At 28.6% G+C, this 15,000-nt stretch overlaps 1 protein-coding gene across 12 annotated transcripts in view; it reads right to left on the bottom strand.

The window, feature by feature from the left end:
- LOC124428231 (trehalase-like) overlaps window positions 1-15,000 on the bottom strand; it is a 40,995-nt gene that overhangs the window by 951 nt on the left and 25,044 nt on the right. For 10 of the 12 annotated variants that reach the window (XM_046972089.1, XM_046972091.1, XM_046972096.1 and 7 more), the window contains 5 exons: window positions 7,067-7,849; window positions 6,748-6,881; window positions 5,993-6,546; window positions 5,580-5,830; window positions 1-2,090 (listed from right to left, as the gene is read on the bottom strand). The exon at window positions 1-2,090 is cut by the window's left edge and continues 951 nt beyond it. In XM_046972089.1, the coding sequence (XP_046828045.1) occupies window positions 1,931-2,090; window positions 5,580-5,830; window positions 5,993-6,546; window positions 6,748-6,881; window positions 7,067-7,849 (1,882 nt within the window). In that variant the 3' untranslated portion in view covers window positions 1-1,930. Of the gene's footprint in view, window positions 2,091-4,205; window positions 5,381-5,574; window positions 5,831-5,992; window positions 6,547-6,747; window positions 6,882-7,066; window positions 7,850-15,000 lie in introns of those variants that run through there. The other 2 variants (XM_046972090.1, XM_046972098.1) reach the window with 2 other exon arrangements.

The following is a 15,000-nucleotide window of genomic DNA, read 5'->3' as shown; positions in this document are numbered from 1 at the left end:
GGTAAATAATGTAATAATAACATAATAGTAATAATTATATAATAATAATAATAATAATAATAATAATAATAATAATAATAATAATAATAATAATAATAATAATTCTAGTACTAATAATAATATTAAAACTAGAGTGTTCCTTGGGATAGACGACGAGTTTATGTGAAATGACGTCAATAAAAGTACAAACGCACTCATCTATTTATCTTTTTTATGTATACACGTAAGTGCGGGCGCGCGCGTGCACACACACATACACACACACACGCAGACACTCACACTCACGCATACTACTAAACACTGAAGATTTTTTCGTTTTTATTCGAATTTTTTTTAACCATCCCCTAATTACGATCGAGTATCGTCATTCATCGTTCGTTAAAATCAAAGAGAAAAATAAAAAAAAAAAAATAAATAAAAAGAAAAGAAAAGAAAGAAAAAATAAATAAATAAAAAAAATAATTCTCAAACAACGATAATTACGAAAGAAAAGGGGAAATAGAATTAATAATAATATTAATTAGAGTAAATGAGAAAACACTTGACGACGTTCGTGTGAAAAATAAATAAATATAAATTCGTAGAATACCGTTTGTACGCGTGTGTGAGTGCGTGCAAAAGTTTTTAATGAAATAAAACAAAACAAAAAATGAAATTAAAAAAAAAAACCACAGAGAAAATTGAGAAGAAATATTCGCAGCTTGAAAATCTTTTAATACAGGCCTAAAAAAAATCATTTTTCATGTAAACCTCGGCGAACTTGTCAATTTTTATTTAATGTTCTCTCTCTCTCTCTCTCTCTCTCTCTCTCTCATACACACACACACACATACATACATAACAGAAAACTATATATGTCATTATATATGTCGTACACACACACACACACAATTACGAAAATCGTCTTTTGCCATTGTTGTTTGTGAATTTCTTTCATCTTATAAAAGATGCAAACAACGATATCTCAAACGAAAACATTCTACTTAGGAACAAGATAATCCACGAATTTTATTTCGCACACTTTTCTCTCTTATATAACACGCATATATTATCCACCCAGGCATCCACACATACACACGCGCGCGCACAAACACACGCACACACACGTAGGGATACCTATCCGCATTCCTCTTATTTTTCATTTTTTGTTGTCTATTTCAACTCGTCTCATTCATCCAATATTTTCACTCGACACATACTCCATCTTGATTCTCCATCCTGATTCTCCATCTTGATTCGCCATCCTGATTCTCCATCTTGATTCTCCATCTTGATTCTCCATCCTGATTCTCCATCTTGATTTTCCATCGTAGGCGTCCCGTCAAAATGGCGGATGATGAATAGGATAAGAACCAAAGGATTTTAACGATCGACGACGACGACGATGAATGAAAGACTTCGAAACCTTTTTAGACGTGTCTTCAAAGGCCGCCAGCGGCCATTTTAAAACTGAATTTTCAATTATTATTAGTCAATGTAGGAAGACACGTTGGACGGTATCGAAGATCCATCACATCTGAACTTTTTTTTAGATATATTTTACGTCATCTAATCTGATCCATTTTTTTGTTCTATTGTTAAACCAAGTTTAACTCGCAATCCTCAAACCTTTTTTTCTCTCTTTCTTTCTCTCTGTCTCTCTCTCTCTCTCTCTCTCTCTCTCTCTCTCTCTCTCTCTCTCTCTCGTTGTCTAACACATTCGAAAGTTTTGCTTGAATCACGTCCCTGAGGCCACTATTTTTTTCTTCTTTTCATTCTTCACATTTTCTCTCTTTCTCTCATTATATTCTTTATACTTATATAAGAGCATTTTCTTTTAATTCCCCTTAAACGACGTACTATGTATGACGTATATCTATATCTTTTTTTTCTTCTAATAACTCTTTTCTAACGACAATATAGCCAGCCGAATTCTAAACAATCAGGTTCGTCAATCATTATTCATATCTTTCAATTCCGTATAAGCGATTTTTTTCCGATAGACGTTATTATCGGGAGGCCCATATTTTTTTTTGCTACCCAACGTTGACGGTCCTGGCACGCTGTACTGTCTGCGCTTGTACATCACCATACTGGAAAAAAAAACAATACTATACAAAAATTTAGATTATAAAGATTAACGTAAATCATTATTGCCTAGCTTTTATAAAAGGGAGAGAAACTTTTTCGACGATTATCGAAAATACTTAAGCAGAGATCGTGAAATATTTCTGGGAAAAATTTCTTTTTCACTTTTTTCTTATTTTTCTAGCAGTTAAAATAATAACAAGATAGAACATGATCGTAACGATACGTTTTTCTTATGAGATTATTGTACTTAATAATAGAAATAAAACACAAAGTTATTGTGTTTGTAAACTTTCTAGAAAAAAAGTTGTTTGTTTGTTTGTTTGTTTGTTTTTTTTTATATTGTTAAACAGTAACATTTTGTATATCAGAAGAAGTTGCTTTTTAAACTTTCGCGGGATTTACAAGGCGGCAAAATTATTGAGTCAATGAACAAACTGTTATGTTATAGATACTAGAGACATGATAACATTCATGATACATTTATTACAGTATTACGAAATACGAATTAACATCCTAGAAACGAAGAGAAATTAAAACATTCAAGGATTTGATATGGTAGTTCCCTCTATTGGAAAATTAATGCAATAAGAATTTTACTACGTTTCCAAGGATATTAATTAGTATGTGGGAACATTTGTACTTTTTTTTTTTTTTTATATATATTTAATGCGCCAACGCGTACAGTTGTTACGAATAACCTTGACTAGTATTTTTTCTTGATATATATTATATACAAAAAAAAGGAAAGCACGTACGTACGTGTGGACAAGTATTAAGAGAATATATAGTCAAGAATAATAATTTTGTTTATCTAACCCATTATACGATTTTTTTGATTAAATGAATAATAAAATGGCGGATCTCGTTTGACTCTAGTAGTACCAACATGGAGTTTGTATTTGAACATAGGCATTGATATTATTACTATTATTCATATTATTATTATTATTATTATAAAAAAAATAAAACGATCAAAGAAATAACATTTTGTTATTTAAATAAATTAATTTAGTTACAAATAGACTTACCAGTTTCCGAAAGTAATCAATGCCAACAATAATCGAAACTCAATTTTAACATTATTTACAAATCAATTTAATATTAATTTTCTCTCGCGTCCGAACGATTAATTCATTTAAGATTTATTAACGGATTATTCATGCACTTGTATAGGATAGGAAATATTATAAAAAAGATTTTATAAATGGTTACATATATTTTTTTCTTTCTAAATAAAGTTTATTTATTTATTTATTTTTATTATTATTAGTAATATTGTTATCATTATTATTACTTTTTGTTTTCGAATTTATTAAGTGTCATAGGACAAGAAATTTGGATATAATGGTTTGTTTATGGTGGGTATAAAAATTTGAAAGAGATGCATGCTTTAATTTTTAATTTAAAATCGTCTAATTTAATAGGAAGAACAAACAAACAAACAAACAAACGTAGGAAAAAAATAATACATATATATTTATATATATATATATGTGAAACAATATTTAATTTTCTCGTAACATGCATTTTTAATTCTTTTAACTTTTATTCCTATTTCGATATTATATAATAATATAAAATTGATATTGCCAAAACTTATTTATAATTCATGCAATAAAATATATATTTCCCATAAATGTGATTTCGTCATCATGTTTATATTAATAATGGGTGGTGAAGGGGAAGGGCTTATAAAAATTTTTAATATTTTAGTAGAATTAAAATCAAAATTATTGAGATGTTACGAGAAAATAAACAAAAAAAAAAAATAAAACAAAATATATGTACATATATATATAATCAATCTTAATTGAAAATTATCTTTCTCAAGCATTACTTTATCTTCTTTTTTTATCATTCGTAATTCCTTTTACCTCAGATAATATACGACAAATCATTGCCCAAGTACTTATAATTTTAGCCATTTGCACGAAAAACAAATTATCTTAAGGCACGCTCTTCTGATTAGATAAGCTTATCCTTTGCGTACTTTTTTTTTTCTTTTTTAATATTTTCATAACAATAACATTTATATATATTTATATATATATATATATATATATATATATATATATATATATATATATATATATGCCATATACAGCATATTCGTCCACATACATTTTGTTACCCTATAACTTTAAAATTTTCAAATTTTTATTTATTTTTTTTTAATTTCTTTTTTTTTTATTTATTATTATAATTATTATTATTATAATTATTATTATTATTAACAAAATAATTCACGATGATCTCTGCTTTAACTTTCGATGTGTATGTTTCTCTCTCTCTTCCTACAAATTATACTTCTTGCAAGACATTTGCAAATGTCTCTATAGTTTTATCATCCTACTTTTTTTTTTCTTCATTTCATTTTATTTTATTTTATACAGAAAATATTACTGATAAAGTTACCAAATTAAATATAATACCAAAGTGAATCACAAGAGAAATATTAAATACTGTCTGAGACTGTCAATCGACGTGCAAAAAATTCGATAGAATTCTTGCAAGGAAAAAGAGAAAAAGAAAAGAAAAAATCGTTTCTCTTTTTTTTTCGTTATTGTTTAAAGAAGCATAAAAGATGATAATAATATATTTATAGATCATGCAAGGAAGGAATCATTTTCTTGGAACTTGATTTATCGACCAGCGAAAAGTTCCTCGTAATCACAGAGTACCTAAACTATATATTAGAAATATGCAATGATTAAGTATATTGATGTATAAAAAAAAAAAAAAATACTATTGTGCGTATGCGTGTGCGTGTATATGCGTATTAATTTCATATTATTCTATTAATTATGATTTTAATACGGCGAAACAAAGAGAGATATATTTGTATTATTCATTGATTAATATTTATATACTCTCTTTCTTTGCGAAAAAAAAACCCCCAAAAAAAAGAAGAAACAAGCGAATTGATTAAATGCAAAGCAATTATTATTTTTTATGGAGAGACAACGACTTATATAAGAAAAAAAAAAAAAACGATGAAGGAATAAGAACAAAAATGACGAAGAAATTCGTCATCCTTGTCCCGATCATCCGCCATTTTGTACATACGTATCGACAAAAAATCCGGTCGCCATTTTCGATCTCCAAATCGAAATTATCCCTATATACACATTGATACACACACACACACAACACACATGTATATATACCTACTGACATTTCCCTATTATAATATAATTTTCATACTAATCATAAATACTTCGTGTCTATTATTTTTTTCTTTTCTTTTTTTTTTTTTATGCTTTTTTCTGTCCATAAATACTCTCCTAGTTGATTAAAACCACATTGATATCTGAAACATAAATAAGAAAAAAGAAAATTTTTTTTTTAATAATATCGTTACAAGAGAAAGAGAAAAAAGGAATATTGGTAAAGAGACAGTTAAAAAAAATTGTTATTATTATTATTTTTTTTATATATATGTATATATATATTTATATATATATACATATTCAAAATACATTTCGACTGACGTCGTTCACTCACCTCACCCTATAAATCCTGCCGCAAGCGAGATGATGAGGGCAAGAATACCTGTCATCACTTGACCGGCAGTCGATACAACAACTTGTTGTGGTGCACTACTGTAGTCAACTTTATCAGACGTGAATTTGTTTTCCGCGGTTAGGGTACTACCATATTTGTCGAGTAGGATCATGACGAGACCATTGGACCAGCCAAAACCAAGTTGGACCTCGTATTCTCCACCACCACCATAACCACCAAAAACTGTAGCGTCATACTGTCGAAAGGAAAATTTAAAGATAATGCAATCTTATAGGAAAAGAAGAAAATGGCGGATAGCAAGAGGAATCCATCTTATGCATGCATGTATGTATGTATGTATGTATGTATACATGTATGTATCTATCTATCTGCAATGAGAATAAAATTTGCCTTTCACCTTTTCAAACATGCTGTGCGTTTCGTTGAAAGCTTTATAATTACTGCGAACCCATCTTTCACTTATCTCATAGGCTAACCTTTGGGCCCATGGATCTTGAGTATTGTTCAAGGACATTATAACGAAATATTGAAGAGGGGGCCAGGCATTAGGATAATCCCATTGTTCACCGGAGTGTTCCAATGTCGTTGGTATTCCACCGACATTCAACATTATCTGATTCTTTTCAAGATACTTTAATGCCTTCGATACATATTCTTCCTTTTTACTGAGGTCATAACAAAATGTCCAAAGTGGCAAGATGTTGGTAGGATAAAAGTAATCCCTCTTTAATTCATTTATTATATCGTAATCCAACCAAGCACCAACTTCGTCGTGCCATAACACAGCGGTCACAGCTTTTTTCCATTCCTCGGCGATGTTCGAATAATATGCCGCTTTGGAAAAATTACCTAATCTTTGACTATACTTAGCTAACAGTACTGCATTCCGATATAATATCGAATTTAAATCAACTGGTATTATGGATCTCGTCTTCAGATTGGTTAAGTTACCTAAAAAACGTCAGGATAACTCACTAATGTGACCACTTAGAAAGGATTTTCATAACGGAAGGATCATTGAATTGTCGAAATCATACGAATTAGGAAGGGTAGAAAAAAAAAAAAGAAAGAAAGAAAAGAAACAGCAATACGAAGATACGTATGGTTGTGGGGCAGGAATATTCTCTTTCTTTTTCTCTGTTGTGTAATTACCTTTATTGGTTCCATCGAGTATGAACCAACGACTAGAGAAATCCCAGCCAGTTTCAGCAGCTGTTTTCAATTCCGTGTAATAATTCTCCTTTTCCTCGGTTGTACGAAAACTTTGACTGGTTTGAATATCCTCCCTATATTGAGATAAATATAAGAAAGGTATTTCTCACGCGGGCGAGATATCATTTTCTACGTAAGTATTTGTTAGAGGTCGTTGAAAAAAAAAAATAAAAAATAAAATAAGAAAAAATAAAATGAATAAAAGAAAAAAAAAGGGGTTGAAAACGACCGATGAAAGAGAAGATAAAGAGACAATCACCTGTAGGATTCCGGTCTTGGTCCAGATGATTCCTCATGGTATCTAGCAAGGGTATACTTGACGCCATCTTTTTCAATGTCAACGGTACGATTGGTTAGCCAAAAATTAAATTCCTTTTCGAGCAACCAAAAATATTTATCAAGCCATTGATAATCCTTGGTTACATGAAGATACTCATCGACCATTGGTATAAGTAAGGGCGGATGAGATCTCATTGTGTAATATATTCTACCGCCATTAGGAATAAAACCAATCTTATCAACGATCATAACAAAATTGGTCAACATACCCTTCGCCGTTTCATACATATCTGATAATAATAATCCTTTTATAATCCAATATGAATCCCAATAATAAAATTCGCGGAACCTGCCGCCTGGTACGATAACCGGATTAGGTACATATATGATCGAATAACGATCCTCATTCATTTTAACGTCGTCCTTCATTTTTCTACCCAACATCTTCCAGATTTGATTGAGATCATAACCGAATTTCCTTAATTCCGGATCGTTTATCTTTTGTAAATATCTCGGATTAGCCGTCCAATCGGTTGGATTCCAATCTTCAAACTCCGATCCAGCAGGATCGAATGTATCGTTAACGAAATTTTCTATTTCGTGTTTAGTTGGTGTATCATCGGTACGATTCATAAATTCATGGAACAACGCCAGCGTTTTTTCCGGTGAATGCTTCATCTTCATGTCGACAAATGTCTTCGAATCCGAGTATATAGACGACATTTGTACTCTGTGCAACAGCTCGCCATGGCAGTAAATATTGCTGCAAAGGCACACATATTTTGTTTTTTGTTTTTCTAATCTTCTATTCTTTGGGGGTTCTTTTTTTTATATATATATATATTTTTATCATTATTATTATTTTTTTTTTTGTACGTGGGTCTATATTTTATTCATGACGCGTTTTATATCGAAGAGCTATTCAATTTATCATTTATGTATAACTGATTATACATTCGGTTAAAATGAATAATGATAATAAACAAGAAAAAATAAAGAAAGAAATAAAAAGAAAGGTAAAATCTCTCAATTTGATAAAAATTTCGAAAACGGTTTCAAATTTTTAAGTAAACTTTGTAGTTTGATATAGTACACGTTTCTTCATACGATAACCTTGATTTTGTATATAATAGCAGTAATAGATATTATCTTTTTTTTAGATTTATATTTATGATTATTTCCTTTTGCTATCTTTCCGAATCAGTATATTAGTTTTAAAATAAAGAACTAAATTATTCGTTTATCTATATATATATTTCTAAATTGATATTCATTAAGAATTATTTTCGTTTTATTAATTTAAATCGGTGCAAATTTAAAAATAGAACATAATTAATTTACAAATACACACGCGTTCGTTTGCGCGCGCGCGCGCGCGCGCAGACACACATACACGAAATATATAACCTTGATTCTATACTAAAGTAACAAATACGAATAAAAATGATTTTTAAATTGACCTGGCTATTAAGAATATTTTTTTCCTCTTTTCGTAATCATTTAGATCAGAGCGCAACACGACAAAATTATAAAATTGTTCAACACGACGTATTCGACGGCACGATTAAAATGCAATCGTCGAAGGGAGGAGAAGAACAAGTGTACAAGTAACGAGTAGTCACATTGCTGCATTTCACGGTCCGTTGCGATCGTTAAGTTAAAAGTCGCTTACGCAAGTAAGTACGTTCATGATGTTTGCGCACGAGCTACGTGTTACGAGCTACGAGAGAGAAAAAGTGTGAGCGAGAGAGAAAAAGTGTGAGTGAGAGAGAGAGAGAGAGAGAGAGAGAAAGAGAAAGAGAGAGAGAGAGAGAGAGAGAGAGAGAGAGAAAGAGAAAGAGAGAGAGAGAAAGAGAAAGAGAGAGAGAGAAAGAGATAGAGAGAGAGAGAGAGATTGATTCCAATGACTCGTTGACTCTCAGTCAGGAATCTCGCGAACTCATCGATAAAAGCACGTGTTGATTCGTTTTCGCGTTCTTTCGAGAACCCTATATGGATTTCTTGTTAAGAAATTAACCTTTTGAACTTTGTGACGACATCAAGCATATTTTATATATACATATATATATATATATATATATATATATATATATATATATATATATAATAATCTATAATATAAATACTATTTAAATCGATATAAAAATTTTCGAGAAAGAGTAATTGATCAAAAAAAAAAAAAAAAAAAAAAAAAAAGAAAGAAAAAAAAAAAGAAAAAAAAATCCACCTAGGAACTTTTGATTGAACTTCAACTTTTTTTTAACCCACACTATATATACGTACTTATATAAATCTATATAAACACATATAAAGGTTTTTATATATTATATTATACATACAAACGCGTCTATTGAAATCTTCTTCTTCTTTTCTTTTTTCTAAAAGCAAACACAAGACGATCGCGAAAATAATGTTGAACGTACGATCGTTGTTGCGTTGAAATCCTTTCAATTTCGCGATGATGACATCATCGAAGATATTTTTTTCTTTCCTTCTTTCTTTTATTTTTTTTTTTCTTGTTTAATTTCAGATTCTCTCTCTCTCTCTCTCTCTCTCTCTGTTGAAATAAAACAGAAGAACTAAAGAATGTTCGATTCGATCGTTCGTTCATTCGTCCCATCGAAAACGTGCGAGCTTTTTAATATCAAGAACGTTCTATTTTTCATTTTCTTTTTTTCTTCATTTTCATTTTATTTCTATCGCAGGAATTATTTTTATTAATTTCTTTTTCGTTCTTCTTCTTTTTTAAATACGAAGGAAAAAAACGTTTTTAAAAATTATCAAATGTCATCGAAAGAAGATTCTCCTTTTTATAAAGATTCTTTTACTACTTGTTTCTCGTTTTTATCCTATTCCATTTTTTTTTTTTTTCTTTTTGTCCGAAGGAACGAATTTCATTAATTTTTATGTTCCTTTAAATACGAAGCAAGAAAATATTTTTGGGAATTACCGATGATATTTTTTATCGATCGAACGTTCTTTCTATCTGTTCTTTTTTTTTTTTTCCTTTTAATTTAATCTTATTTTTTCTTTCCTTCCCCCTTTCTCATCTAATCGAATTATTCAATATACCGAGGAAAATCGTCATAAGTATTATTTCAATTTGAAATAAATAAATCGAAATACGAACGATTCGCATTGCATCAATATTACGACGCTAATAAAATTACTGCAGCAGAACTCTGATCGTACTCTTGTCGTTTTCTTAACAAGACGGATGTTAACGACATACACGAACACTTGTCGTCATAGTTTTTTTAATACGACGAATGTTAACGACACGTACGAACACCTGTCAACGTTTCTCTACTATCCCAGTATCCCACTACCCCACTCCCGCACTCTCCTCTCCCATTTTCTCGTACAAAAGTCGATTTATTTGATATCATTTATATATTACCGCTCGAGATCATTCAAACAAAATGACTTGTCTGGTAATTCCACAAAAAAATGAAAAGAAAAAAAAATTAAAACAAAACAAAACAAAAAATAACTAAATAAATAAATAAATAAACAAACAAAAAAAGACAAGAAAATGCTGAATTTCTATAGAATTCCTATATAATTTTGATGGACAAAACATGCTTTTAATAGTTACTACGTCTTTGTGTTATTATTAGACTAATTAATTATACTAATTGAACTCTTTCTCTTTTTCTATATTCGTTTTGTTTCTAATTAGAGCGAAGATAATGATAACATGTGAAGATTTGCACGTTTGTCTCTAATATTATTGATGAAATTTATTCGGCGCATATATGCGTGTCGCGTTTCTTCTTACATATAGACAATATATCTTCGAAGAAACTGGAAACTTTCGCGAAGCTGAATAATAGCTTTCAAATCGACGAGATCGACGAGATCGACGAGATCGACGAGATCGACGAGATCGACGAGATCGACGAGATCGACGAGATCGTCGAAGGTCATAAACTTATTATCGCCGTTAAATGTTAAAATACGTCATCATTTTGTAAAATCATCATTTAACCCCTTTGACTACAAAAGAGCGTATATATACGCTCTCCTAAGTCTATAAATTTATACGAAAGGGGCGTATATATACGCCCTTACAAGTCTATCAATATATAAGAAAGGCGCATATATACGCAGTCACATATCTATCTAAAAAGTTGTCGTATAAAAAAAAAAAAAAAAAAAAAAAAAAAAAAAAAAAAAAAAAAAAAAAAATATATATTTTTTTTTTTCTTTCATTTATTAAATGTAAATATTTGTAACTCGTATATTTTCTATAAATACGTATCAGGTAAAGAGTTACATTACGCGACATTTCATTTACAACTGATAAAACAAATCCTTCAAAAAAAGAAATCTACGCACTTTAAATAAATACAATGAGAAAGGAAAATTTAATTCGTCTTTGGAAAAAAAAAAAAAAAAAAAGAAAAAAAAACGCGCAAGTATGTAATATATGATAAACATAAAATTCGCCGAGAAAGTAGATATAAATGCAAAGGATGCGATGTAGATTTATGCGTTGATCTATGTTTTAGAATGTATATCATACGCAAATTAATTATTAAATCTTTTTTTATTATCATTTTGTTATATTTATTCGTTGTAATTATCATTATTATCCTTCTGTTAAAATTGTCAAAATAAATTTATTTCTCATTATCAATTTTGAATGTTTTCTTTATACTTAATAATTAAGGTCACGATAACAATTTCGTACAAAACTTTCTATTTCTTTTTTTTTTTTTTTTTTAAATATGTATATATATATATTATTCAAAGTCCAGTTTCGTATTTAAAAAAAAAAAATAAAAAAAAAAAAAAAAAAAAAAAAAAACCCTCCATCTTTTTTGTTTTTTCATTTCACTAAATATATTTATATATATATAAGTATATATAAAAGAAAGTATGTAAAGAGAAAAACTTAATCCTTGGACGTTCTTAAAAAAGAATTTCGATGACTGCGATTAATATAACATCACGTTCAAAATTGGTGAATTGGTGTCACTGAAAGTGGCACGCGAAATAAAAATAAAAATAAAAAACTAGATATTTCAAGAAATTTCGTAATATTAGCAAGAAAAATAAGTTATAGTCATTTTTTTTTTTTAAAGCAACGAATTAAATTGAGAGAAAGAAAAAAAATATAATAATAATAATAATAGTAATATGTATAATAATATAAATAGTAATAATAATAGTAATAATAATAATAATAATAATAAATGATAATAAATAAAAATAAAAAAAAAACAAAAAACAAAAAAAAAGAAAAGAAAAAAAAAGAACAAGAAAAATGACGTCAGAGTGAATAGAAATATTTTTCGCAACAGATTTTGTGAAGAACTGATTAGATCATTTTATAGTCTTTAACTATGCTATCTCTATTACAGTTTACTTTGAATATATACAATTGTAGTACAATTAAACAAGTATAACAAACGAAGGAGAGTTTCTATTATAAGTGCATTCCAAAAGAAATTTTTACTTTCTTCCATGGAATTATTATGAAAAAAAAAAAAAAAAAAAAGTAAAATTTTTTTTTAACGAGTTAATTAAATTATTATAATTTCCGCAATCAAAATATTACTATTACTATTACTATTACTGTTACTATTACTATTACTATACAAAGGACATGGTATATAATTATAACATGGAATGCAGTTCATTTAGTATAATTATTTTAAAAATTCACACATACTCTGTTTGCTCTGTATACAGTATTCGTAAAACTTAAGAAGTATTTTAAAAAAGTCATTAATTATTTCATGTAAATTTTTCTTTTTCTTTTCTTACGACGTTTTAAAAGCAGGCTTTCTTTAAGTCTATAAATTAATATCGAAATACGACATATCTGAAATATGTATCTATAAAATATAATTAATGTCCGGCAATGTCCACGTGAGTTGTAACGTCACATAAAAGAAAGATGCAATTATCTATGTATGTTGTACGAAATACCGATCACGTTTGTTGCGAATGAATGCGCTGTTTCCTAAGGTCACGCTCATTGTTACTTGCGGAACACACTAATTTAAATCTCTTTACTTTGCTAATGTTCGCCAAGTTCATTGTTAAGGACACTAAATGGACATTATCGAAGATGATAAAAAATGTCTGACATATATATGTATATATACATATGGATAAAAAATTATGAACGATCATAAGAGTCTAATAAATTTATGAATGATGAAGTGATCAATGGATTTATAAATGCTTAATAAATTCACGATATGATTAATAACTTAATAAGAGCAATTAATAAATTAATTAATAATTTAATGATTAACAAATTTATGATACAATTAATAAATTTATGAATTTATAAAATTATGATGAAAAATGTAGTTAAATAATATATTCTATAAATTGATAATTATTTAACAAATTCATATTTGATTAATAAATTTACAAGTGATGAATAAATTGATAATTGAAATAATTGTTAAAATTTCTTTTTTTTCCTTTCTTTTTTTTTTTTGTTTCTTTTTTGGAGCGAAACAGAATATGATTTTTTTGTTATTGCTGTCGTCACTTGTATGAAGACAATAAATTTTTCTTGATTAATAATGATGATTAATGTTGTTTGTAATATAAATTCGTTTTTCTTGATTAAGATTAATGTTGTAGAATATTTTCTTCTTCATTACGAAAAAATATACATAAATATTATAAAAGATTAAGTTAAATATTAAATCAACGTAAAACAGAGTTATTTAGTTTTCTTAACCCATTAATCATATCTTCAAATATCCAATTAGATATATACTTATGATCTTATCGATTATTAATAAGGGAACTTTCTCGTGATACAGAAATAAATCAAATTAATGAGAATAACTAAGTAATTGACAGATGTGATTTTTATATGGTATCAATTTATTCGCATCACTGTGCCTCTTACAGGACTTTAATTTTTGCAATAAAGAGAAACGAAAGAAAAAATAAAAGAGAGAGAAAGAGAGAGAGAGAGAGACAGAAATTATTTCTCTGTCCGAAATTAGTTGATCGAAAAAGAAATGCAAGATTTTTTTTACGATTTCTTCTTCGTTTTTCTTTTTAAATCATAAGCACTCCTAGGTAGAAATAAAAATAGATAAAAAAATACAAAAAATATTTCCGTATCATTCTCGTGCAAACGAATTAATTACTATTAAAAACGAATTTATTATTAACAAAAAATAATATATATATATATATATATACATAAATATTTTTTCTATATGGCATTCGTAGAACGATATAAAAATAGTGAAAGAAAGAGAGAAAAAAAAAACGAAAAAAGAAAAGAACTTAATTTCTTGGAACTTGATATTCTCCTAATCGAGCTATTATTTGCACTTCTTATCTTTATTATACTTGATACTACTTCAAAGCTTTGCGCATTAAATATAACGTCTTACATGTAGAAATTGTCGTACTATCTCGATAGAAAATTTCATGAGAGACGAAGAAGAAATTGAAGAAGTTGAAGAAGAAGTTAAAGACAATGATGATGATGATGATGATGATGATGATGACGACGAAAAAGTTGAAGATCAAGAAAGACGTTAGATCTTAATTCGTTTGAAAGAAATAAAAAATGGAGATTATCAGGAAGATTTCTTATTGAAAAAGAAAAAGAAGAAGAAGAAGAAGATGATGATGAAGAAGGAGATATAGTTTATGAAGAAGATTGTGAGATCATCCATTCGTGGAAAATCCGTGCCAGATTGCTTAAAGAGAAGGGATTACACCTGACTTCCAATAATATCTTCTCAAGAGCAACTCTTTTAATTAGGTGTGTCCGCTATAAATTGTACGGAATGCGAGTGACTGGCCGATCGTCAAAACATTTATTTCCGTCCGGTTCATTCTGTGTGTCACGGACACGTAGAAATCAACATTGTTCACCTCGTGACAAAAGGGAGCCCATTATCTCACACACACATA

This window comes from Vespa crabro, chromosome 11 (assembly GCF_910589235.1).
Source record: "Vespa crabro chromosome 11, iyVesCrab1.2, whole genome shotgun sequence".
NCBI classification, from domain to species: domain Eukaryota; kingdom Metazoa; phylum Arthropoda; class Insecta; order Hymenoptera; family Vespidae; genus Vespa; species Vespa crabro.
Note: the sequence above shows the minus strand (reverse complement) of the source record. Positions and strands in the feature narration are given on the sequence as shown.